The following is a 25,585-nucleotide window of genomic DNA, read 5'->3' as shown; positions in this document are numbered from 1 at the left end:
GTACAAATAGTTTGTCCAATATAACCAAAGGAGGTGAAGGCTTTGCTCCATTACTCCAGTGTTGGCACAGGGAGTTACTTTAGTGTTCGGTGTATAGACAGTCTTTATACCACATTTTTAAGATTGTGTTGGGAGACTGAGAGGCAACGTAACAGTCCAAGCAATAAGGGAGGAACAGATATTTCACGGCAGAAAGTGACTGAGAAACTAGTAATTGATGGGGAGTTCTTGAATTCAATAATTCATCCCACACATCCAAGTATACATCAACCTTTCAAGTCTCAAAACGTGGGCCAGAGTCCCCAATGCTAGAAGCTTTAAACAATGTGACACTGGCTCCTTTAACTTCAGTTTCATGACCACATTCTTGATACGAGACAAGGTAAATTTGGCTCTAGGACAATGGATACCCACTGGACATATCTGTCAAACACAGGCACTGACTTTTTTCCTGGTGGGTGCTCCACCCCCACTCCACCCCAAGGTCCCAACCCCTTCCCCGAGGCCCCCCCCCCCTCGCTCCACCTCTTCCCACCCATCCCCTCCAGCCCCCCTCCTGAGGTCCTGCACAACAACTGTGACTGGTGGTTGCTGAACACCCCCTATTTTTTTCCCTCATGAGTGCTTGAGCCCCAGAGCACCTGCGAGTCGGTAACTATGCTGTCAAGTACCCCACCACCACCAGACCCAAACCTAACATTAGTCCATTGAAATGGCAAAGAGGGGAGAGAAGAAACTTGATATTGGTTTCCCTTTCTTTCAGGACAAGAAGAAACACAAACAAATGAGGAGAAACGTTGTGGGTTTTAAAAGCAGAACACAGGTTTATTTACAATCAAGTTCTGGTGGGCAGCTGAATAAATAAAAGTTTTGCCCTGTATACTCTCAACTCCCCTCTGCAGAAGTTGTCTGAAAGAAAGGCTGGGTTAGAGAAAGACCTCTATCCTAGGAACAACCCTCTTTCCTAATCCATCAAAACACTTCCTTAGAAAACAAGCTCAGGAAGGAAGCAAAATAAAGTGCAAATAAAAAGGCGACAGAACCGCTGGTGGCTTATCTTGAGGCCCATCTGAGGTGGAAAAGTTTGGCTGGATAAAAGTTACAAAATATCACAGTTAGTTCTCCTCCAACCACCTCACATATTTAGTTGCCTGAGGATACAGGGTGTAAACCCTGTTCGATGGCACAGGAAGGGCTCAAGCACAAAGGAGAATATTGCACATGTGCTCAGAAAGGGGGCAAGTGGCCAGGGATTGCCAGCATTAGAGCATTACATTCAGGATTGAATCCCATTGCTCCCCCGTGCTCCACCAACAGCCTCCAATAGAGAAGGACGGATGGACAGCAGAAGAGACTATACATTTATTTTCTGGTACTGGAAGTCTTGGTATGGATATATTCCTCATCACAGCAGCACCACCACTCCCACTGCAGATGTTACACCTCCCCTCTCCCCTCCCCTTCCCCTCGCGCCAACAAAAAGGAAATATATTGGTTCGAATTAAAATTCTCCTTTCCCCACTTTTTGGTACTTCTGCTACAGGAGCTATTGGAGGGAGTTTTAACAAAGATGCATCATCCCTGAAGAATGGACAGTTCCCTGAAATACAGATCAAAATGATGCAGGGAGTTCTCAGATTACAAACTGCCAGAGAGACCATGTCAGAATTGGAGAAGCCCCAAACTCAGCCAACACCACAGGGGGCAGAACTGCCAGAGCAACAGAAACATTTAAATTAGTTTACAGCTGTTCCATCACTTTATAGACTGACTAGGACCCACTTTGTCCATGTTTCAGAATGCCCATAGCCCATGCCTAAGCTACTCCATGGGAACAGAACACAGGAAACAGGACATGCATTAGGTCAGAATACATGGTAAACGTCTTTCCAACACGTCCAAGTCAGAAGTGCTGTACATACATTTGTATAATAGGGTATTTGGCACAGCTGTCCGGTGAGGGAATCTGGCTAGTACCTTCGGCTCCATCCAGTGCATAGAAACTGCATGTCAAGGCATGACTAGTAGTATTCGCCATCCAAATCAGCTGACCCTTTGCTGAGCCTGAGGGCCAGCAACACGCTTATAGGCAGTAAAGGGCTCTGCGCCTCCAGCTCCTCGTCCTTGATTGCCTCATTAGAGCTCTCCTCTGAGAAGCGAAGCCCATTGGATGAAGCCCAAATGCATGAAGGATGAATCTAGCCTTGGGCCTCCATTCTGTCCAGCCCTGGACCGGCATCCTCCCAGTGAGAGACATTTGAAACTGTCTTTCATCTCCTTCCAATCAAAATTCAGACCACAGGACAGCCTTGTTTCCTTTGTCCACACTGACCACATGGGCACCGGCTGGTGACCATGCCACTGCATTGATAGAGGAGCTGAAAGGAAGCCAGGTGTCAATTTAGAAGAGATTCTAATTTCACAGCAGCATTTAGGACAGGAGGAATTAAACTCCATAATTTCCAAAGCTTATTCATTCTCAGATCTTATTTATGATACCTGCATTTGTAACAGCCTCCCAGGGATATTTGGAGTATATTATACTTAATGCCCTGATTGTGAACAAGCAATCCGACAACAAAGCACAAATTTCATAGCCTTAATTCCCACTTTACCGGTTACTGCTATGAATCCAGAGAAGCTGCATATAAATAACCCATGCACACTGGTATGGGAATGGAACTCCGCATTTGCAATCCCACCTCTCCTCACCACAGGTCCTATGTGAGCCACAGCTCAGACCCTGCACCAGTTTAGTCCGCGAGCTTCCTAGCTCACCTGTGATGCTTTGCAAGAGTTCTCTCCACTTTCCCAGTGAGCACATTCCAGATGTACAGGACCCCATCAGCTGAACCACCTGCCACGTAGCTACCGTCAGGGCTATTGAAACACATATTAGATGCAGAATAGAAAAAATAATTTATTTTGAAGTTAGCAGCTTTTGTACCCACGCTAATCTTTAATGTTTCCAAAACAAGCAAACTAACATTAGTGGTCTGCACTAGCAAATATTAAAGTTTCACCAGCTCTTATTAACACTGATTAGCAAGATCAAGAAGTTTCCATATCACGTGATGATGTAACAGTCAGGTGGCTGGCATTTAAAAGATAGACGTTGGTTCTTGTTAAATCTACTTAGGCCAAAAGGGTGACCTTGGCAAGTCACTTCACTTCTGTGCCTCAGATGGGGATAACGATGCTTACCTCCTTTGTAAAGCACTTTGAGATCAATGAATAAAATGTGCTATATAAGCTAGGTATATTATTCTATTCGATTCCTAACATTAGGCACCTAAAAAAGTCCATCATAATAGCAGCCAAAGGCCCTGCAGAGAAATAGGGCTCCTTTGTGGTAGGCACCTTAAACACATAAAACAGTTCCTGCCCCAAAAAGCTTGTGATCTACAAGGGGAAAAAAAGGAGGCGATGGGGAAGGTTGAAGCCTAAACCTAAGCAAAATGGCTAGGATAAGCCATGTCTATACACACTAAATTTAGCCCTAGCTTTTTAAGTATTTAACCCTTAAAACCCTTACCTGTTCCATTGTTTAGATCTTAACCTTTCTATTTTAGTTTTATATTTAATCCCTGTCAGTCATATTTAAAAATCCTAAACGTGGTTTTTTAAAATCAGCAGAACTGGTAGCACCTTCTATACTTAAGGTTCCCCAACAATTCCTGTTAAAAGTCCCGGTTTTCATTTACTTATAACTTTACCAAACATTAACCATTTGGGCTGAAGTTTTCCTTGTCAGGTGTCTGTCCCAGACTGACTATTTTTACCTGAATTTTGGCAAAAATGGTTCAATCGTTTGAGAAGGATATTTAAATGTTTCCATATTAAAACAATTCTTACATTTCATTGAGAAGCTCTATCACCAGCACGCTTTGGAATAAGGACATATAGTCTAGGGGAAGGGTTGTCACCCTGGTTTCAGCAATGTGCCTTTTCTTGTTCCCATGAAAAGCTACCCAGATCTGGACAAATTAAAGCCTCTGAAAAACTGCAGTTGACAGATGCTCAGTAGATACTTGTTAGAACTTGCCAGCTAAATTCTCTGAAGATTCCATCTATAGTGGAATGTTCCAGCCCAGGGTCACAGGGGCTGAGCAGGAATTCCCTGCAATTGCTATTCCCAGCTGCTATGACATTGGGCACCAGAACTGACAGCCAGGTGACTATCCTTCTTTTGCTCTCAATGCCCTTGCTGGTGGTGTCCAGGCAGTGTGGAGGTGGAAGTAGCCTGACTCAAAAGCAGAAGGGAGAACGAAGAACTGGCTCAGCCAGGAGACCCTAGGAGGGGGTGGGGAGGAAGAGGAGGAGATAGATTGGATGACAAGCCCAAGGAGGAAGGAGGCTGTAATAAGGTATCATAACAAATATGCACTGGGGGCCAAATAAAGGCTCCATGGACAATCTTAATTCTGACATTTTCTTGCTTTTCAAGACTTGACTTTCCAACATTAACTTTGTTTTAATATAGGGTGTGTGCAAACTATATGGAACACTGCCTGTTCCCTTTTTCCTGATTTTTACAAATGGGGAGCTCTTTTGGTGTCTAATTGTAGATACCCAAGTCTGAAAACAGTTTTGCTGACTGCCCAGTGCTAAGTGTCCCCTTTTGTCTTAGGATTAGTGTTAATGGCTACCCTACTGCTTGCAAAATGTGGAGCTTAGAGTTGTAGCACAAATGATCAAGAAGCAATCAATGCATGCTGCCGACTGGTAATTAGCTTGACACCATATGGTGGTTTGGACCTTTTCCCTCAAATGTCACTGCAGAATTTGCAGTAAACCAAATAGCTGCCCCCCCGCTCCCCCATCCCAAACTCCAGTCTCCTCAGTTTGGCCTCTTACCTGAACACGACTCTGGTCCAGTCAGATCCGCATTTGAATCCCTGGGCACTGAAACAAGTTGGAATCAGGTAGTTGTTACGTTCCTCTAATATGAATCTCGGGAAAGCCAGTTCCTCCTCAAGGATTAAATGAAGATTATTGCATTGACTGGGATAAGTTCTACATTCTGTTTAACATTCTCTCTTTCCAACCTAATTTGTAGGATTTTTCTCCCCAGTGAGGGGGACAAGCTGTCTCCTTCAAAGAGGTGGAGGCAAAATCTTGACAAAATAGATCTTTGTTGTCAAACCATGGATAATGTGCAAACTACATCATCAGAGACATGGCTCCAAAGGCTTTCACCTCCCCACTGAGGGACTAATAGGAAGGTTTCATTCACAAAAGACAAGGGTAACACCAAAGTTACAATTATGCCACAGAATCCAGTCACCTGCCACATACCTTACTGGGATCACACTCACCTGAAAGTCTGTTTGACAGCATTGACTCGCAAATCAATGATCTTCAGCAGATCATCTCGGGAACAGGTCAAGAGCTCTGTTCTCTCTGGGTTCAGGTCTAAAGCAGTGATCCTCCCAAACAGTTCCAGCTCCTGCACTATGCTCTCAGTCCTGAAGACAGAAAACAGCATGGGTAACTGAGTATCAAGGATCCTTACTCCTGGAGGAATACTGTGCCACTATGTGCGACCAGAATTCCCGTCCCCCGCAGATTTCTTTGCTTCCCCGCAGAAAAATGACTCTGACGGGGAAGCAAAAGGAAACCGCAAGGGGGTCAAGTGCTCCTCCCCAGCAGCACAGGCGCATCATTTCGGGTGCCCAGAGCAGGGTGATCTCTCACCTCCGTGCAGCCTGTGCTCTCCACTGCCATGCTGGTGCCTTCACATTTATTTATTGACAAATAAAATATGCAGATTTTTTATTTTTTAAGCACAGAATTCCCTTAGGAGTAGATCCTGTCACATGAGCATCAAAATCTGTATCCCTAGACTTGCCCCAGTGCATGGGGATAGGAGACTAGGTATCCACTATTTGTTCATTATCCACTTCCACATTTTTCTTATTTCCTAACTAAAGTGTCACATTGTGGATATTTTGTCCCTAACCAAGGACTGTTCAGAACTTCCTTCAGAACCAGCTAGAGATACTTAAAACTAGCCAGAGAGAGAGAGAGAGAGAGAGAGAGAGAGAGAGAGAGAACAATGCAAGATATTTCCTTACTCAGGGGCTAATCTGCTGTCAATATATAACACAACATGCTACTAATAGCTCAGAGACCAAAACAGCAGTTCTATCATGTGCAAAAAGGTTATTATCCTTGGTGACTTCCTCATATTCCTGTAATAAATACTCCAAGCAATGGAGAACTCAAAGAATGGGAGGGTCACAATTCACAGATTCATCTTATGTTCTTTAGCATTAAATAGTTGCTAGAGAATCTAACCCGTGTCAGAGGATAGTTTTACCTGATGTCCCAGAAGCGAATCTTCTTGTCAAAATGTCCACTCATCACACACTGCTCTGTGCACACTATATCATTGCAGCTTGATCCTGCAAATACTGTTTTTATACCTTGAAAAGAAAAGAAAAAAGGGGGAGGCGGGATAAGTCACTAACAACACAGTCCCCTTCCCATTGTGCTGTACAAGTTGATAGCAGTATTTAAAAGTCACTGAACAGCAAACATCAAAATTCTGTAGCTGCATTGAAACTACTGCCCTGGGAGGAGTTTGGAGTCACGGGGGGTGGGGACAGGTGAGCCTTGTCTTAGAAGAAACTGATTACTGAGGATCCAAAATCCCCAACTGCACATTATTCCTCTGAACCACTTGACCACCATGCCCAACATCCCTACAACTGTACAAAGACAGTTGTTTTACCACCACTTCATAATTAGTCAAACAAGTCACAGATGAACATGACATGCTCTTCTTTACACATAAACAAGGGTGTAGGACACTGGGGGAGAAAGGCTGTCCCTGTGCTAAATTGTACTACAGAAACCAGGAACATATTTTAAGACAAATGTTTCTGCTATGAAAAACTGAATCCTGCCATTTGCTTCACTTGGAGGCAGGAAACTGTGGGTAGGGTTTTCAAGAAGGGGCTTAAGACCAGCCCAGGGTTGTAAGGTCTGACCTGCCTCCAAGTTTCTACAGAAGAATAAGAAACCCACTCTACAGTTTGATAGACAAGAGGGTCTATAGAGTGCAGTTGCCCACTCAATCAGCAATGCTTTTCACTGTAGCATATGGTCTTCTCTTAGGTTTCCCATCCAGGTAACAGCCAGGCCAGACTCTGCTTAGCTTGCAATACCGAAGATCAGATCATCAAAAAGCAGTATGGCTGCAATTTTCTGCTTTTTGGACAACCACGAAAGAGAATAAGAGGTGTGCAAAAGACAAAAGGGCGTTGGTGCTGGGGTGGAAATGGTTTCCTTACAAACTTTGCTGCGCAGGTCCCAGAGCTTGAGGGTCCGGTCATGACTCCCTGACACGATGCGTGCATTATCCAGCAAGAACTTGGCTGACAGAACCTTCCCACTGTGGCCTGTCAGTGTGTGCTGGGGAGAGAAGATTTACATAGTGTAAATGACAGTTTCAGCTACAATTGCTTCCTGTCCTCATGGCTCTGATCTTGCCATTCAGCAGCTTAATGGGGACAAAGTCTTTGATTCAAAGCCTCCCACCTTAGTCTAATGTGTGACTAGAGGCATAGATCACAAAAAAGAGCCCACCTTTCCATTCTGGTTAAACAGAATGTAGCTTTGATTCCCAGTCTGCTTCTCCGTGAGTCAGCAAGTGCCGAGAGTACTGCAGAGGCAGCATACTCAGCCTCTGGGTAGGAGATACTCTCTCCCTCATTTGCAACTCCTTTGGCTAGTTAAGGAGTAGTTCTTTTGAAATCTATGACTCTTTTCTACCACCCCTAGTAACCTCAGCTGGAAAGATGGTGACTACAAAAGTCTTAAAGGAGAGACCAGGGTATAGACTAAAGCATAGTAAGAGTTGGAATGATGGTGTCAAGTACAGCAAAAAGGGATCCAGTGTTAACTCTGAAGTCTCAGCTTGAAAGCCTGAGATCTCCAGAGATTCCAGAGTTGCTCCCATCAGCAGATTCCCATGACTGTTTCTGTCTGATGCCAACTACAGTCAGGGCCCCGTTGGAACATGAAATACAATTATCACAAATTATTAGATACTTATTTGCCAATCACAGAACTAATGTAGCATGAGGGAATAGGCTGCCGGGAACAGGGAAAGTGATCAGAGAGCAATCCTTGCCAAAAATCAAACCTTCTACTGTTAGTCACTGAACTTCTAACTTGCACACTGCTACATGGACTATAGAACCACTAGAAGACTTAAAAATAGAAATGAAACAGGAGCAGAGTCTGATGAACTGAAAAATTATTGCACAGCACTAAAACCCAAAGGTCATGGAATGTCTCAATGGTTGCAACGTGACAGTTAATCTCTGGATACCACAATTTAATGGATAGAGAGGATCTTTATAACCTTGGAGAATATTCCATTACCACCCTTCCTGCACTGCCATTAACAAGTGAATAATTGTTTATAAATAGGTAGCTTGATGCAGAATTTAATATTAAATCAACTCAACTTCCCTCAATGCACATACAAGGAATGATAAATCCATGCACCAAACCCATTCAGACAAGGAATTCAATGTACTGTATTAGCTCAGTGAGCAGTGATGCCCAAAGCCAGAAGTCATTAGGCACACTGGAAAATTGCAGAAAGGTCTTCTGAAGACTGAGGGGAATTTTGCATGGGGACTTTTCACACAAAGTTAATGATGATTAAGGTTAAGATTCTGTCACTGGTATTTTTAGTAAAAGTCAGGGACAAGTCATGGGTAATAAACTAAAATTCACAGAAGCCAACAACCTGTACCTGACTTTTACTACAAATACTCGGGGGGGGGGGGGGGGGAGAGGAGGGGGAGGAACACAACAAACAGAGTGCTGTCAGGGCTTGCAGCTGCTCCAACCCCTGCCGCTCCAGCCCCACAGGGGCTGACCCAAGCCCAGCCACTGTGCCGGTCACTGGCCAGCAGCCCTGGGACTGACAGCTGCTCCAGGCCTGGCGCAGAAGTAGTCACGGAGTTCCCAGAAAGTCACGAAATCCATGACCTTCATGACAGAATCATCTCCTTAATGATGATCTATTAAACTGTCATACACCTTTGTTTTTAACTGATGGTAGGATTTTGGGGCCAATCTAAACCTGCAGAAGATTTTGACACATTCTCGAAGGTTTCCCATACAAGATCTAACATTCTGGAGATAAATATCTTCATATTAAAAGCAATCAAGTGAATTATATTGTAGGTGTACTTTAGAACAATATGTGAAATGCTGAAGATCTACAGAGCTAAAAAAATCACTCACGCAACAGATCAAATAATGCAACATGGGGCAAAGAGAGAGATTCAAGTTCACTTCTAATGCCTGAAGAGTGTGGGAGGCTAACCAGTGCAGAAATGACTGTAGAGCTTCTGTGGCAGAAAGGGAACAGGCCTGACCATTCCAAAATGCTTCATGCCAGATTGTGAACTCAACAGCTTGTAAGAGCAACTAAACATATCTTGGGTTAGAGTCAGCATGCCAAAGAATGCTTGGTGAAATATTCCTAAAATAAAAATTCAAGAACAAGGATCATGTCCAGGAGCAGGAATAAGTGAAGCCTCTTAGAAAGTTTCCTCTGCTAAGAGAAGAGACCTCTTTTCAGCCTAAGTAGATCACAGGCATGTCCTTCCTTGGATAAGGGCCAAAGAGTTCACTCTAAAGAGGTGGAGGAAGAACATGAGCAAGATATTAGTATTTTGTTAAGTATCCTGATTAGAGACTAGTGCTTCAGGGCTTGTCTACTCCAACAATTGAGCCAGGGACCCAGGCTGGCCCCTACTCAGTTAAAATGCAGCTATTCTAGGAAACAGAACTGTGTTTTAACTAAAACCCTGAACCATGCTACAGCCTTTGGGTCCTTAAGACTGCTGTTTCTTAACATTTAAATGGTTCTAAAGTTAATACTGCCTATGTGCAGAGGAAGGAAGGAAAGTTCATATATTTGGTCGCTATTTATCTGGAGAGGTTTCTGTGAGGCTACGTGCAGAGGCCAGGGTTGCACATCAGGTTATGTTGTAAAGGCTCTTTTCAATTAAAAAGGGATAAAAATTCAATTAATGTTTTGCAAGAGAGCAAAAAAAAAACGTTAGCAAGATCCTAAAACAGTGGAATCCACAATTTTCCAGTGTCCTTCATAAGAACATAAATGGGAATACTGGGCAGAAACAGCCTATACATTGCTTGCCTTCTGCAGGAGACTCACCCGTAATCGATAGTCATCTACAGTCCAGATTCTGCTGGCGAAGTCATTTGAAGCTGCTAAGAGATAAGAGCCCTGTGGAAACAGAAGGGATTTAAGGCAATTTCCCACAGTGACTGAGAGAAGTAAACTACTACACCCAGCAAGTATTTCCAGAAAGTCTCAATACTATGGGATAATCATTAGAACTAACAATCCACAGGGTTCACTTTACTGCCATACTGCTACGAAAACAACTGGGGGAGGGAGGCAGCAATTAAGTTTGGATGAGGAAGAAGATTTTGAAGACATTTTTAACAAAGATGTAATTTTTTCATGAGCCATGTCCACAGATTCCCAAAACAATTGGCTATGAAAGGAATAGTGGCCACAGTGCTGGAAGGGAGGGACATTCTTTCCAGCCCATTTCTACTCATAACCTCCTTGCTGCTGCAAGGGTGGTGGGATTTTCTACTAGTCTGCCTTTATCCAGCCTCTATTTTTTGGCTCTCCTTCCCCACAAATAGCTCCAGCATCTGCCTCTGCTGCTAGGTCTAGCTGACCCAAACTGCAGAGTTAGACTGGCCTGATTCTTGTCAATTTCACTCCCATCTACAGGGTTCTCAACAGAGGTAGTAAAAACTAAGTAAGGTCTGGTCAGGAGATGGACAAATGGATATATAGTATCCTGAGGGTGGTGGCTCCTTCCTGTCACTCTAGACAGAGATCCTATTTCAAGACACTGTATGGCAAAGTTATTTCTCAAGAAAAATCCCACAAGGACAAGGCTTGTGCCTGTCAGTCTCAGGTGACTCACTGATTCAGAAAAAATATCATGGAACCCAGAATGCATCCGTTTTAACTGACAAGATCTGCTGTGCGATCAAGCCACTTACATCAGAACAAGTTTCTCCAGGCAGGTTAGCAACACCAGCCAATCCTCTAGTGCAGTGGTTCCCAAACTTTCTCAATCACAACCCCCCCCCCCCCCCCTTGCCCAGTCCACACCGCCACCCCCCGGGAGTTGGGGCGAGGGTTTAGTGGGGCATGACGGGGAGGGGGAGCCACACTCCAGGGATAGGGGTGTGTGAGTGGGGCAAGGGAGGGGGAGCTGCGCTCAGGGCAGGAGGAGAAAGCTGCTGGTACCTCGCTCACGGTAGCCACCCAAGTGCTCCTCCAGACTCCCGCAGCAGCAACTGCTGCTGCTGCTCTTCCCACCCTCCAGGGGTGGAGACCGTTTACTGTGGGTAACCAGACTTTTAGCATCTGGGACTGGGGCCGCAGCAGAACTGGGGGCAGAGCGAGGCTGCATGGCATGCACTCCCTCCCTGGCCTGCTGCGCCCCCCTTGACATTCCTCTGCACCCCCCTGGGGGGGGTGCCCCACAGTTTGAGGACTCTAGTGAACTGGTGAAGACCAACGTAAGATGTTTTTGGAGGTGTATCAGTAATGTGAAAGCATAGAAATTAAGCTGTAAAGATGGTTTCAAACTTGGCCTCAGTTCATACATGGTGAAAGAGGTCTCAGCAAGAAAGTTTGAGATCATGTACCCAGATATGCACCTCCAAAACCCCTTACTCCTTTGACTGGTTCTGTTGGATGCAGATCAGAATTGTGCCTGTGATGCTCTAGGGAACATGAACTGAACACATCACCATTTGTCAGCAAACACTCCCCCAGTCACAGCAGCGCTGGGGTATGATGGGTGAGAAATTGCTGGGAGTTGAAAGGGTAATGGAAGTGCAATCCTTCAGGCAGTCAGACCTTTTACTATTCATCACAGACCTCAGTGAGACATCTAATCCTCACCACCAAGTTATAAAAAATTCTCAGTGCATACAACAGGAACAGATGCATACAACTCTAGTAGTTTCAAGGAGCTTATAAGGCAGCAGTGGAAATTCATAGTTTGGGTAAGACCTAGCTCATTTTAAAATTCCCAATAGCCCAGATAACTGAATTTTGTGTATCTTCTGAAAAGTGAAGTGCAGATCAGAGCTTATGGGCATGTGGGGGAGAGGGGAATGACACTCAGGAAAGTTAATCCAAATTACCTACAGGTGTGAATTTGAAGTGGATAAATTAAACTGCATTAAACCCATGTGGATATTCCTAGGCCTGGTCTACACTGGGAACTTACATTGACATAGCTATGATTCTAAGGGGTGTGAAAAATCAACACCTCGAGACAAAGCTATGATGATCCAACGGTGTAGACAGAACAATTCTTCCATTGACTTAGCTACTGCCTCCCGGGGAGGTGGATTAACTACAGCAATGGGAGAACTCCTCCCGTTGCTGTTGTGTCTGTCTATGCTGAAGCGCTGGAGCAGTGCTGCTATAGTGTTTTAAGTGTAGACATACCCCTATTCATAATATAGTGGCCTTAATTTGGTTAAGCTTAATTCATTGAAGTGTGCCTTTGAAACTAGAGTTCAGCCTACTGTATAAAAAAGTTTTGTACAGTATTTTAAAATGTTTGTCAGGTATTCCTACAAGTATTTTAACTTGTTTCTTTGGGGATGTATTTCAAAGCATATGGGTGAAACTGGTAGCTGAGCACAAGCTACTGCAATTAATTTCTCCCCAAACACAGACTATGGGTATTACACAAATACTCACAGCACTGTCAAATTCGATACTTGTAATCCCTGCGTTACTGCCAGAGAGAGAACTTTTCAGCTCGCACCTGTCTGTATGCAGAAAGAAACAATTAAGCAATGGATTGGAGCGGATACAAATTGGGGGAAAGATTTGAACTTCTGTGTTAGTTCCATTTGGCCAACACACTGGGACAATTACCACAGCAAAACAAAAACGAATTACATAGTGGCACTGGCTTTTGATCAGTTTGCTTGAGCCTGGCTTTACTCCCCAGTTCTGAGTAGTATTTCAGCTGAACTAACATAACTGCTTCACACTTATATAGCGTTTGTCTGGAACTGCAGAACAGCATGCTCAACTTAAAAACACCAGCAACGGAGTTAAAACTTTAGGAGAAAATCCATTTTGCATGAGCCAACTGTATGGGATTCTAAATTTGGTACAAGACACAAAGTATTCTTTTTGGCCTATGTCACTTCACACAATAACTCGGAGCAGAAGCTTACCTCCAAAGACTTCCCAGAGTTTAACTCTCCGATCCATGCCTCCTGTTGCTAGTAACCGGGAAGCAGGACTGAATTGCACTGCGTTCACTTCTCCATCATGTGCATCCTTGGGGGAGGGTGAGCAAAAAAACAATCACAGCCACCCCAAACGACATCAGCACCAAACAGTCTGTAGCCCCATACAGAGCTTGCTGAAGAGTAGATCTAGCCCAAATGTGATCATCTTTCATATGTAGAAGGCCCATACTAAATAAAATTAGCAAAGCCTATATTAAACAAATCAGAATACCACAAAAACTCAGGTGGATTACCAAGGTACTAAAATGAGTATAGGAAATCTCTGGCCATGCAGCAGCCATCTCTATTACATGAGCATTCAAAGCAAGTGACTGGTTCACAAGAGTTTGCTCCAATATTTTCCAGCTATAAAATGAATAATTTAGAGTTGCCTTGCACAGACTCAGACTCAAAAATGGCCTCACCATTCCATAACATACACAAGAGGTCTCAGCTTGAAAACTTGAGATCACACACACCACAAATCAAGACACCCCACACCCTAAACTCCTTAATTGGTTCTGTTGGATGACATTCAGGGCCATGCTTCCTTACACTGTGGATAACAGGCACTGAACTTATCCTAAATTGTCAGCAGCCTCTCCCCCAATCACAGCACTGCTATAGCACGATGGGACAAAGAGAGACTGTTGGGAGCTGAAAGGGTAATGGGAGTGCGATTCTTTTGTGCACTCAGACCTTTTACTAGTCATCATTGACCTCAGCAAGACATACATTAACTTAACTATGACCACAAAAGAAGGAACATTAAAAGTGTGAAGGATGCATGCACCTGAGTGAATTTTTGTTTTAGGTGGATATCTAGGCTGAGAGTAAAATCAATACGGACTAAATGGACCTAGCTGCCTTTCCAATTCATGAGTCATCTTCTAGATTTAAAACATTACCTGGAGCAGTTTAAACAAGCAGAACCATATTATCCCAGACAGCATTTGCTACTCAAAGATCAAATTCTCCTCTTCTTAGGCAAGAAGAGTCTGAAGAAACTTCTAGTTCCTGGATATACTTACAAAGACATACACTGCAGTAGTGGGCACTCTCACTTCTTTACTGGAACCTGGATGCACATCTACATTTTCCTGGGGAGCGGGAAATGAGGACAGAGAGCGCCTTCTGCGATGGGACACAAAGAAAAATACATTAAATAGAAGAGTGGACGCAGTTCCTCTCAAAATGGCAGGCACAGACCTGGATGAGCCCGACTATAACTGTGGGGTGGATGAGAGATGGGGCCAAAATCCTTACTTCATTCTTTCCCCCCTCCTTTCCGGACTGCATTTTATCAGATTACATTACATCAGTTCATGCCTGCACCTTCTCTTACCTAGCTTAACCTTAGTTTGCTCCCACACTATCAAATTCACTGCCAGCCTAATGTCTGAGCAGGCATCTTTTCTTGTACTAAGGAGTCAAACAATGTAAACATCACAATGAGTTTAGAGGGACAGACTGCAACCCCACCATTGTGTCTAGTTCAGACTGCACTACTGTGCTCTGAGAAGATCCCAGCCAGTGGAGTACCCCATTTGAAAGCCCAAACTCCAACACTGTCTTACAGAAAGACCTTCCACCAAATGCAGGACTCCACTTAGAGGGTCTGACTACAGCACAGTCACTGGGGAAGAGACCCCAACTAATGAGGTGCTGACTACAGCACTGTCATTAAAAAGAACCAAATCCACATACTGCTCCACTCAGAAAGACTGCCTGAATCGCTAACTGGAAAGTTTCTAGCCAGTGTTATGAACATCTGAAGCCTAATCAGGGTAGTGAAGCTGGGTTCCACATTACTTCAGTGTCATATATTCACATGCTGGACTAAGAGTGGATAATGTTTTCACCTGGCAGCATCAGAAGAGTGATGTCCCAAAAGGGAAGACTCAGACAGACTGGAGGGAAAGGTCAGAGGTCAGCATACGGCAAGATGGAAGAAACAGGAAGTTGAGGAGAACAAAAAGAAAAAAGCAGAAACTAGAAGAAAGGCTGACATTATGACATCTGTATTCCTTACATCACTGAAATTCTGGTGTACGTTGAAACCAATATATAAAAACAAGAAAAGGTGAAGGTATTCTAACCTACCCAAAAATATTAGTGATAGAGTCCAGAAGGCCTCCAGCTGGCTGGGACAGTCGCTTACTAAAGAGGAGGGGAGGACAGGTTTAAGCCTTATGAACAGATTGTTCAAATGAAGATCAATAAATACAGTTCACAACACCAGGTATCTGGGAAAAGATGCTTTCCATTTCAGCCCAAGCTCAGGAGGGAAGACCCCACGGGAGCAGGAGCAGCAGCACATGCAGGTCACCATTAATAACAGCTTGGAATATATAACTGGGGGTGAGGTTAAGGACCTTATAAAACTTTGAGAAAGGACTTTCTTCATTGGGTTTATGCAATTTGAAACTCTGTTTAGACTTGTCAATCACTCATTGACCCCTATTCTCGCAGTTGGGGGCTGTTCATATAACTCCACCCACCCTTGCGGCTGTGTTGTAGTAAGAAATGTGTGTGTTAAGTCTAGGTGGGAAGGGAGTTAAGTAGCTTTTCAACAGTTTTCATTAACTGCTACCCATTCTTAGGTTATATTGACATTTCAAAAGGCACCTTAAAAAGGTACAGGAATATCAGTCTACATACCTGGATGTCCGGCTGACAGCTCGCACTGGGGAAGTCTCTTCAGCTGGGTCAGAAGTTTCATCCACAAGCACTTCAATATCATCATCCCTGGAGAAGTATGGGAACATGCCTCCTTTTGAATCAGCCAAATAAGGCCCATTGTAATCAACTCCCTTTGCCAAACCCCAAAGGCAGCGACTCTATTCAGCAATAAAGTGAACGAATATTCCCACCATACACACCCTCTCCGGTTTCCATATTGGTTTAAAGTTAATCTGCATATTACCTAGCTGGTAACTTACAGAGGTATGAGCACTTCATACTTAAGGCAGTAAGTGAGCAAGCAAAGCAGAATCTAGGCATAAATCCATTCCAGCACAGAAGTAATTGATACTATTTTTCCAATCTGTACAATCTCTGCTCTCACATGAAACCCTATTATACTGTTGCATGTAGTCCCAACTTTTTCCAAACATAAGTGTCTCCAGTGGTCCTCACTCCCGGATCAAGAGAACTATTCCAACTGCCAAAGGCACTGCATCACAGAAATTGTATTCTGTTGAGATACGAGTTCAGATTCACTGAATGAACCTGTCTTAGGACTTTCAAACTTGAGTTAATATTCTTAGTCACAGCAGAGTTCCTCATTCTATAAACGTACAAATAAGGAAATTTACTGCATACTTCTGATTTTAAACTGACTTTTCAAGTTTTAACACTCCTCTATCACAATTACTGAAGATAAAAATGCAATTTACCCTAATTCTCTATACAAATTAGGGCTTTCGATTAATCACAGTTAACTCACGCGATTAACTCAAAAAAATTAATCGCAATTAAAAAAATTAATCGTGATTAATCACACTGTTAATAGAATACCAACTGACATTTAATATTGATGTTTTTCTACATTTTCAAATATATTGATTTCTATTACAGCACAGAATACAAAGTGTACAGTGCTCACTTTATATTATTTTTATTACAAATATTTGCACTGTAAAAATGAAATAAAAAATAGTATTTTTCAATTCACCTCATACAAATACTGTACTGCAATCTCTTTATCGTGAAAGTATAATTTACAAATGTAGGGGTTTTTTTGGTTACATAACTGCACTCAAAAACAAAACAATGTAAAACTTTAGAGCAGAGGTAGGCAACCTATGGCACGAGTGCCGAAGGCGGCATGCAAGCTGTAAACGCAAAGAAGGTACCAATGTGAGATTTCTAAAAATAGCTACAGCACTCGACCCAAGGTTTAAGAATCTGAAGTGCTATCCAAAATCTGAGAGGGATGAAGCATGGCACATGTTTTGAGAAGTTTTAAAAGAGCAACACTCAGATGCGGAAACTACAGAACCTGAAACACCAAAAAAGAAAATCAACCTTCTGCCGGTGGTATCTGACTCAGATGATGAAAATGAACATGCATCGGTCCGCTCTGCTTTGGATCATTATCGAGCAGAACCCATCATCGGCATGGACGCATGCCCTCCGGAATGGTGGTTGAAGCATGAAGGGACATATGAATCTTTAGCGCATCTGGCACGTAAATGTCTTGGGACGCTGGCTACAACAGTGCCATCCGAACACCTGTTCTCACTTTCTGGTGACATTGTAAACAAGAAGCAGGCTGCATTATCTCCTGCAAATTGTAATCAAACTTGTTTGTCTGAGTGATTGGCTGAAGTAGGCCTGAGTGGACGTGTAGGCTCTACAGTTTTACATTGTTTTATTTTTGAATGCAGTTAATTTTTGTACATAATTCTACATTTGTAAGTTCAACTTTCATGATAAAGAGGTTGCATTGCAATACTTGTATTAGGTGAATTGAAAAATACTATTTCTTTTGTATTTTTACAGTGCAAATATTTGTAATAAAAAATATAAAGTGAGCACTGTACACTTTGTATTCTGGTAATTGAAATCAATATATTTGAAAATGTAGAAAACATCCAAATAAATGGTATTCTATTATTGTTTAATCGCTTGACAGCCCTAATAAGAATACATTCATGCATGGTGATGAGAAGAGACACCTTTCACACCGGACAGGAGAAACAGAACAGATTTATTTCCCAGACCTCAGGTTTTGGCACACCTCTACTGCCTGAAATCAGGGTTACTTACTGTTCAACTGGCAGCGGTTCCTTCGCAGCTTCTGCTAGCTCTTTCTGCAACTTGGCTTGTCGCCTCCTGGAGGGGAAAAAACAAAGTTCTTTACATAAGCACAACCTTATAATGATATGTCAACAAAGAAATCTAGTGAGATTATATGATGCTAACACACAGGCATCACATGCCAAGGAGGCAAGTATGTAAGCTGCATTTGGAAAGAGCACACTTTGAAGACTGCATGCATGGCTGTTAACCAAAAGTTACGAGGAACTGATTCAAGTTAATGCATTGCTTGATCAAATAGCAACTAAGTTAACAGGATACAGAAAATGAAGAAATTGTTTAGGTTAGCCCAAGGGGGTAAAACTAGGAGTAACCATATCTGATACAACCATGGTAAAATCAGAAGACAGATTCCAGCTGTTTGATCTGTTAGACTAGAATAGTTTCCTGAGGAAATAGTGGAAAAGTCATTACTTTAGTTATTTACAATTAGACAAAGCCCCGGAGAATATACTTTACTTTGCTAGCCCCACAGGATGAACATGAAGTTCCAGAATCTTTTCTGCCTTGAATGTCTAGGTTTTCAGAGTAGACCGAAGACTCTAGAAGACAATGGTCCCTCGAGGGCTGGCGTACTCAAACCACACTTATTTTACCAAATATATGGTCAACATCTCACCTCGAGTCCTTCTCATTCTCTGCATTGAGCCGATTAGCTTCCTGAGCCTTCTCTGCCATCCAACGTGTGACCAGCTCTTGGTTGTCTTCAGTAGTTTTCCTCAGTTTCTCTTCTAGGGCAGTGAAGGTGATCTGGAGAGCATCATACTCATCCTTCAGTGTTTGATTGGCTCGCTCAAGTTCTTGCAGCTTGCTGCGCAGTTCCTGGCACTCTGTTTCCAGCTCAGAGATCTTTTGCATGTATTCTGCAATCCTGGAAGAGCAACAGCATAAGTAACACAATGAAAAACACTCTTTGGGGCAGAGACCACCTTTTTGGTCTGTGTTTGTACTGTGCCTAGCACAACAGGGTCCTGGTCCATGACTGGGCTCCTAGGCACTACTGTAATACAAAAACACCTGACCAAAAATCTGGGTCTCATGCCCTATATCACAAAGAAGAAATTGCTCCTACTCACTTTGCTTCATTTATCTGCATCTCCCTGTCTTTCTGCTGCATTTGGTTATTCAAATCAATCACTGACTGGGCCAACTAGGGAGAGAAAAAATAATTACAAAAAAAAATGCAGGGATGCCACCTGTACACCAGCCATTCATTGGCTCCTAGTCAGAATGTGTCAGTCCAACTTTATAAGTAATGTGTGCATCTTTCAGAACTTCCTCTTCTTCAAAGATAGCAAACAGTTCTGGACACAGTACTAGCAGACAGTATCAGACTGGGAAGTCTACTACTTAGGAGTAGTTGTCATCACTGTTACTATCCCTTAGTATCTCAGCCCTGTCAGACAGAAAGGCTTCTTTGGACACAGCCACATCAAACATTGAGGGTGAATATGAGGAAGAAATCTTCACTTTTTTCAAATATCACAAAAAGCACTGAAATAAAGTAGCAACCAGAAGATTCATTTATGCAGAAAAAGCAAATCCTTTGAACTATAACAAGTCAATCACATGAACAGGTTGAACATTCTGCAACTGAGAAGTGTCAAGGGGTAACAAACCTATCAGAAGTTTAAATTTGACAATAGCAAAGATAATGAAACAGGATCAGAATCCAATAGCTTTAGAATTACCGCACAGACACCATGCTCACAAAGGGCCACAAGTAGGCCACACAATACATGAAAGAGGACCTTCTAACCTCGCCACGCTTCTTATGCAGCTCTGTCAGCTCCTCTTGATGTTTAATCCTCAGCTGGGCCATTTCCTGCAATTGAGCTTCATTCCTTGTGCCATCATGCCCTGGACTGGAATTTTAGAGGAGAGATTTCACAAGCTAGAAGTTGATTGCTTCTGAGCCTCTGCCTAGTTAGCCTCATAACAGCATCTCCTGCAATTTCAAATTCGTGTAACTACATTCAGACATTAAGGTAGAGTTAAAACCCTCCAGGCAACCTCCCTGTATTGAAATTTATTATGAAAGGAAGTCCCTTGCATATTTGTAAATTCTTCATAGTCTGTCTATACATCCCATTATTCACCCATTAAAATAGCCAGACCTAGTCAGGCATGACATTTAAAACATCATTTAAACGCATCCTTCAATAACCCTCTTGAAACTCCCTGTCAAGAAGTATACAAAAAATACTTGAGGTCTTTGCATCCTAGAAGTAGGGACACACACTGCTTTCCTCAAGTGAGCAAACATGTGACTTAACTCCCTTCAACTACAGGTCTTAAGGACAGAAGTTGTTCTTTTGGACAAGAGGAGTACTCTCCAGTACTATTCCACAATCCTCAGGTCAGACTTTTCATTCATTTCTTAAAGTTTTTTGTTTCTTTGTCTCTCATGGGGCTGGGGGTGGAGGGGTTCGTTCCTGACCTAGAATTCACCTTTCCTGTCATGTTGTTGTACCCATCCCTGTCACGTAATTCTACTTTTTCCTCTCTCAACTGTATGCCTTCAGATATACCATAACCTCCTGACACCATTTTCCTGACTACCCCTTCACCAATGCCTTCATCTTGTCTTGCACCCCCCTAAATTTGATCTCCCCACCACAGGACATGCAGAGTTGCTGCTGCTTGCCTTCTGACATAGTCTTTATATTCCGAGAATTCCACTGACTCCCATATGCATTTGAGGTTATACAACAAAACCTTCCTCTTTGGACCTATTCCTCACGGACTTTGTCTTCCTCTCCCCACTTCCTTAGTTCATTTAACCCTGGTCTCCTCCACCTACTCTCACCTCTGTGAAAATGTTTTTTCTTCTAAAGCTTCTTATATCTAGAATATCTTACCTCCATCTTTTTGCCTCTTCCTAAATCTTAGATGAAAATAATTTAGCCCTTTCCTGTACATGGTAGGTTTTCAATTTCTCTCCTGTTCCGATTGTTACTTTATAAACATTTAATTTTTCTTCAGAGGATTTGGGGAAGTGCATAAGACGCTACACAAGTTGAGTCCTAACCTAGGGTGAACACAAGTCTTACAGCATGCCGTAAACCCAATGCTGTCAGTTACTAATTGCATTATTTTTAATTTACAAGTTGTCACTCTACTTATGGACCCTTCCCCCCCCCCCCCCCCCCCCATTAACAGGCTAGTCTATAAAAATAGACTGAAAAGTAGTTCCATAACACCCTCTCCTCCCAGCACAGTTCCTTGATTTTCCAGGGACTGAGTTCACTCTCTTATCACCTACAAAATAGAACTTAGATCCAGTTATTATATTAAGAGTTCCTGGTTTTAGGTTAAAACAGAAGCAAGATGAGGTTTTTTATACCATACCCCAAGGACTGCAAAAACTGCAAGTTTGGGTGCATTTAAAGTGGTTTGTGGAGGGAGCTGATGGAGTCTAGAGTTCTCAAGAAGGCAGTATGTTCCAGGGGATAGGGCAATGGACTGAGAATCAGGGGACCTGAGCTCTATTCCCTGATCTGTTGTAACATCTTGGGCAAGTCATTTGCCCTCTCTGTGCCTCTGTTTCTTCTCCCACACTTTGTCTATCTTCTCTATGGAAGTTGTAAGCTCCTTGGGAACTGGTACTGTCCTATTCTGTTTGTACAGCACAGCGGGGTCCTGATCAGGTTGGAGCCAGTAGAAACTAATATAAACAATACACTACCCATCACTATAACCAAAATCTCCTACGTTTTTTGGAAGCTCACACACAGGAACATGGAGGTCAATTTTTAAAAGATATCATTCAAGCAAATCAACAACTTTTTTAGAAGTTAAAAAAAACAAACCAGTTTTTCTAAAACAATGAAAATCAGAAAAAAATAGACATACTAGTAACCCTAAGCAGTAGAAGAAGGAAACGTGCAGTATCTGTTTGTGTAATCATCCTATGTTTGGCACTCAGGGGGAAGAAAGAGAGGAGGAGAAGAGATGGGACGACCTAGCTAATCTGCTCTGAAGACCATAAAATCAGAAAGGAGTCAGAGTGACAGATTAGTGTTCTGAAGGGAAATGAATGCGAGAGGGACTCTAGTATGTGGTCATCTTGAACTTCCCTCTCTCACTTTAGTTTACACGATAACAAATATTTCTATTTTGCCTGAAACCGTACCACTTTGGGTTGTTCCTACATCAGATCTCACAAGCTAAGTAGGCGCAAACCAGGTCACCAACAGAACAGGAGGTCTAGGTTTTTAGGAAGTGGTGTTGATAACTTATTCTTCCTACCCATGTAGCACGGACCCAGTGGCCCAATATGGTAATAGGAAGCAATGTATTTCCAGACATCTGCATGTCCAAAGGTAGTGTAAAAAGTCCTGAGGGAATGTCTGTTATCCTGTGACTTACCAGGTGGAACCAGCCATTCCCCACCCAAGTCTTTAGGGCAGGTAAAGACAGTCTCTCAGAGACCCATGGCTGTGGGATTCACTCCCTATCAACATATACAAGAGTATACTGAGGGCACTTCCAGAGTAAGGCTTAGGATTTTACTTTTAAGGCTTTGTTTATATGTACTGTAGTTCTTCCCCTACCCCCACTATTATTCAGTTGGGCATAGCCTCCCACAAATGAAAGTTGGCTATCGATGGCACAACTACGAATCTATTTCAGATGGCAGGGCAGCCTGTTACAATCCCCACAAACATAGCTTTTGCCACAGCAGATACTTGTACAACCTTAAATATTATGGTCACCAAAGACCCTTTGAGATTTTTCATAAGGCTATCAGCCCGTGTGCTGGTCAATTTCTAACAAGTAATTACATTCTAGTTACTTAATGTTTTGCCTGTGGTATGCCGGTCAAATTCTATTTCAACTAATTACATTCTACTTGCCTAATGTTTCACTTGCAGTTTATGTAGGACATAGTATTATTCATTTCCTATCCTCAACAGCATACAGTGGTTTTACACAACATGTTTTCCACTCTAGAGGTAGCTGCACTTCATTGGCTGGTGAAGCAATTTGTATACATCAACTTTATAACTGTCATGAATATTGAAGTCTACTATTGTGCCCTTATTGCAATAATATCAGTCCTGATCTGTTACTGTTCACATGCTGTCAACGCATGGAACTATATGTCGCATTATGCTAGGAAATTGGATCAGTACAGACTGAAATGCAAATAGAACCATCAGCACCATCACCACCTGCAGTATCTGTTTTTTTCCCTACAGCAATAACACTTTCTGAAGCTAATGGCCATCTGGCTTTTTTTGGCACTGGGGGGGGGGGGGGGGGGGAGGAGGAGGGGGGGAGGGATGAGGGGAGAAGAAAACAGAATGCACTCTACCACTTCATTTTTCTCCCTATGGAAGTCTTCATGACTCATGAGACCATGAAGCCACCAAGTTTGAAAACCTCTACCTTAAGTACAGACCTGGTCTTTCCCTACAGCGCTTATGAAATTGGACAAAGTCACTGACTGAAGTAGTATTGTAAGCCAACAGTGAGAAGTAGTATGAAAGTTATGGGGCAAATAGGTCCAATAGCATAATAGTCCAATTTAGGCCGTATCAAATACAGAGGCTGCTACAAATGACCAAATAAACCATTATCTGTCTGAAAATCTATTTGTAAGATAGCTTTCCACAAGAATGGACTTAAACTGGGTAACAATTGCAAGACCTTGTAATGAAGTGGTCTACAACCTAATCTAGGTTTATCAGGAGCTATTGGAATATTTGGTTCCAAGTTATAGTAGTAACCTATAGAGACTGGATGTATATGCATGACGTTTTAGTGTATGAGAGACAACTGATTGAAATGTTCATCTTGATTGAAAAAGAATTCCAAGTACCTGATCTCATGTCTGCTTTGCAAGTCATACTTTTCTGCTTGCAGTTTATCAGCCAGCACGGCATGGAGATCAGTCTTCTCTAGCAGCTTGTTATCTAACAGGACAAGAAAGTACAATTTAAAAAACAAGTGAGGAGCAAAACCAGCTTTCCCCATTTATAAGATTTCAGGATCTTGTAGTTAATCCTACACCAACTTATCATATGACACTATGTCACACTGTGATACACACACCCTGTTTTGACTTTGGTAGACAGTGGTTTTATTCCTACTCAGGCTTAGATAACCTCTCAGAAACAGACAGTAGGGACCAATTCTGCAAAGTTTTATTCAGAAGTAGTCCTTACTCAAATGTACTACTATTGATATATGTGGGACTTCTCATGGGAATATGGGTTTGAAGAATCCATCCTTGAACTCATCCTAGGCAAAGGCAACCAAAATGCAGCCTGTAGAACACGACCAACCCTCTTATATTTGTAATACAACCCTAGAAGACTATTTTACACTACAGGAAAAAAAAAAGTAACAAGTTAGGGTTAGCATGGTAGCACAACACTTGGGGACCAGCCATTTGCTTCTATTTGCTCATGTTGCAACTGTAGGTAAAAGAGATGGCCAAAAAACAAGCTCAAAGTGAAAAGCCAACTATATTGGATAAGACCAACACTAGAGACTTAACACCCCCAACTAAAAGTCAGTATAGGAAACACTAGTGCTGGCTTCACTCTGACAAATACCTGAACAATGCCTTAAAGGAAGTACTTTAAAAGATGAAAAGATACTTCTCAGACCATCCACAGTGCAGACGGACTGAACTGAAACCAGCTTGTCTCTCATATTAAATGTGAAATACTACACTTAAGCATGAACAACAAACCAGTGCTTTCGTCTTTCATTATATGCAGTGCAACAGTAACGATCATGGTTAAGGTTGCCCAACATTTTCAAATATATCCCCATTTTCGGGTGCTTATAACATTAACAACTTTGGGAACTGTGGGATGCAGCGGGCACCAACAATGCTATGGTTAGAAGTATGCTACTGAGGTTGCAGAGCAAAACTGTGGTTCGTTACACACACTTACACTGGAGGATGATCTCTTCAAAGGCCTGTCTCTGCAGCCGGTCCCGGCGCCTCAGCTCCTCTGCAATGTGACGTTTCCACGTGGGGAAACTCGCAGCTCTGAGCCCAGAAGTCATCTCACCAGCACTGGCCTCAGCGTCCCGGTTTTCTACTGAGCTGAGCAGAACCAGGCTAAGCAAGTTACTCCTGCCACAAACACCCTCGCACACAGAGTCTTGCGACTTCCCAGTGCTCAGGACCTCGTGGTTTCTGGAGGGGCCAGAAGGGCGCACAGGCAGAGAGAGACGCAGACGGGACCAGGGGCACTGTAGTGGGGAGGGAACAGGGAATACACTCGGGCAGGGGCACAGACACACTCGGGCAGGGAAGGGAAATGCAGACTGCAGGGGTTGAGTAAGGGCAGGACACACGGACTGGGGGAGGGAGGGGGCAGCTGGCAGCAGGGCGGGGCGCACAGTCTGAGCGGGGCAGCAGAGGGCAGAGCCGGGGGTGGGG

General features: G+C 43.0%; 1 protein-coding gene and 2 non-coding genes across 6 annotated transcripts; all 3 read right to left on the bottom strand.

Annotated features, from left to right (window-relative positions):
• Nucleotides 1-803: 803 nt before the first annotated feature.
• ATG16L1 (autophagy related 16 like 1) lies at nucleotides 804-25,206 on the bottom strand. Of its 4 annotated transcripts, XM_065411369.1 has the most exons (19): nucleotides 25,092-25,206; nucleotides 24,005-24,098; nucleotides 19,937-20,042; nucleotides 19,254-19,327; nucleotides 18,797-19,048; nucleotides 18,127-18,192; nucleotides 16,015-16,101; nucleotides 15,457-15,513; nucleotides 15,216-15,263; nucleotides 14,385-14,487; nucleotides 13,297-13,402; nucleotides 12,809-12,879; nucleotides 10,211-10,282; nucleotides 7,299-7,419; nucleotides 6,323-6,428; nucleotides 5,319-5,468; nucleotides 4,858-4,905; nucleotides 2,779-2,880; nucleotides 804-2,378 (listed from the first exon to the last, which is right to left on the bottom strand). In XM_065411369.1, the coding sequence occupies exons 1-19, from the start codon at nucleotides 25,204-25,206 to the stop codon at nucleotides 2,285-2,287; spliced, it is 1,872 nt and encodes a 623-aa protein (XP_065267441.1). In that variant the 3' UTR covers nucleotides 804-2,284. The 4 variants fall into 4 exon arrangements, with proteins under 4 accessions (XP_065267441.1, XP_065267442.1, XP_065267443.1 ...); XM_065411370.1 differs by lacking the exon at nucleotides 15,216-15,263; XM_065411371.1 differs by lacking the exons at nucleotides 15,216-15,263; nucleotides 15,457-15,513.
• LOC135884199 (small Cajal body-specific RNA 6) lies at nucleotides 11,706-11,972 on the bottom strand. Its single transcript, XR_010561692.1, has one exon. It is a non-coding gene; the product is annotated as a small Cajal body-specific RNA 6 (non-coding RNA).
• LOC135884200 (small Cajal body-specific RNA 6) lies at nucleotides 13,800-14,074 on the bottom strand. The gene has a single exon (XR_010561693.1). It is a non-coding gene; the product is annotated as a small Cajal body-specific RNA 6 (non-coding RNA).
• Nucleotides 25,207-25,585: the final 379 nt, after the last annotated feature.

The sequence above is a fragment of the Emys orbicularis genome, chromosome 9, assembly GCF_028017835.1.
Source record: "Emys orbicularis isolate rEmyOrb1 chromosome 9, rEmyOrb1.hap1, whole genome shotgun sequence".
Taxonomy (NCBI): domain Eukaryota; kingdom Metazoa; phylum Chordata; order Testudines; family Emydidae; genus Emys; species Emys orbicularis.
Note: the sequence above shows the minus strand (reverse complement) of the source record. Positions and strands in the feature narration are given on the sequence as shown.

What these genes read in the sequence shown, in the direction of transcription:
- ATG16L1 (XM_065411369.1), bottom strand. Translation starts at nt 25,206, where the DNA reads ATGACTTCTGGGCTCAGAGCTGCGAGTTTCCCCACGTGGAAACGTCAC. An exon ending in GTATCGAATTTGACAGTGCT is followed by an intron (nt 10,283 to 12,808) that starts GTGAGTATTTGT and finishes CTGTTTCCACAG; the next exon opens with GGCTCTTATCTCTTAGCAGC. An exon ending in GCTGTCAAACAGACTTTCAG is followed by an intron (nt 4,906 to 5,318) that starts GTGAGTGTGATC and finishes AACTTGTTTCAG; the next exon opens with TGCCCAGGGATTCAAATGCG.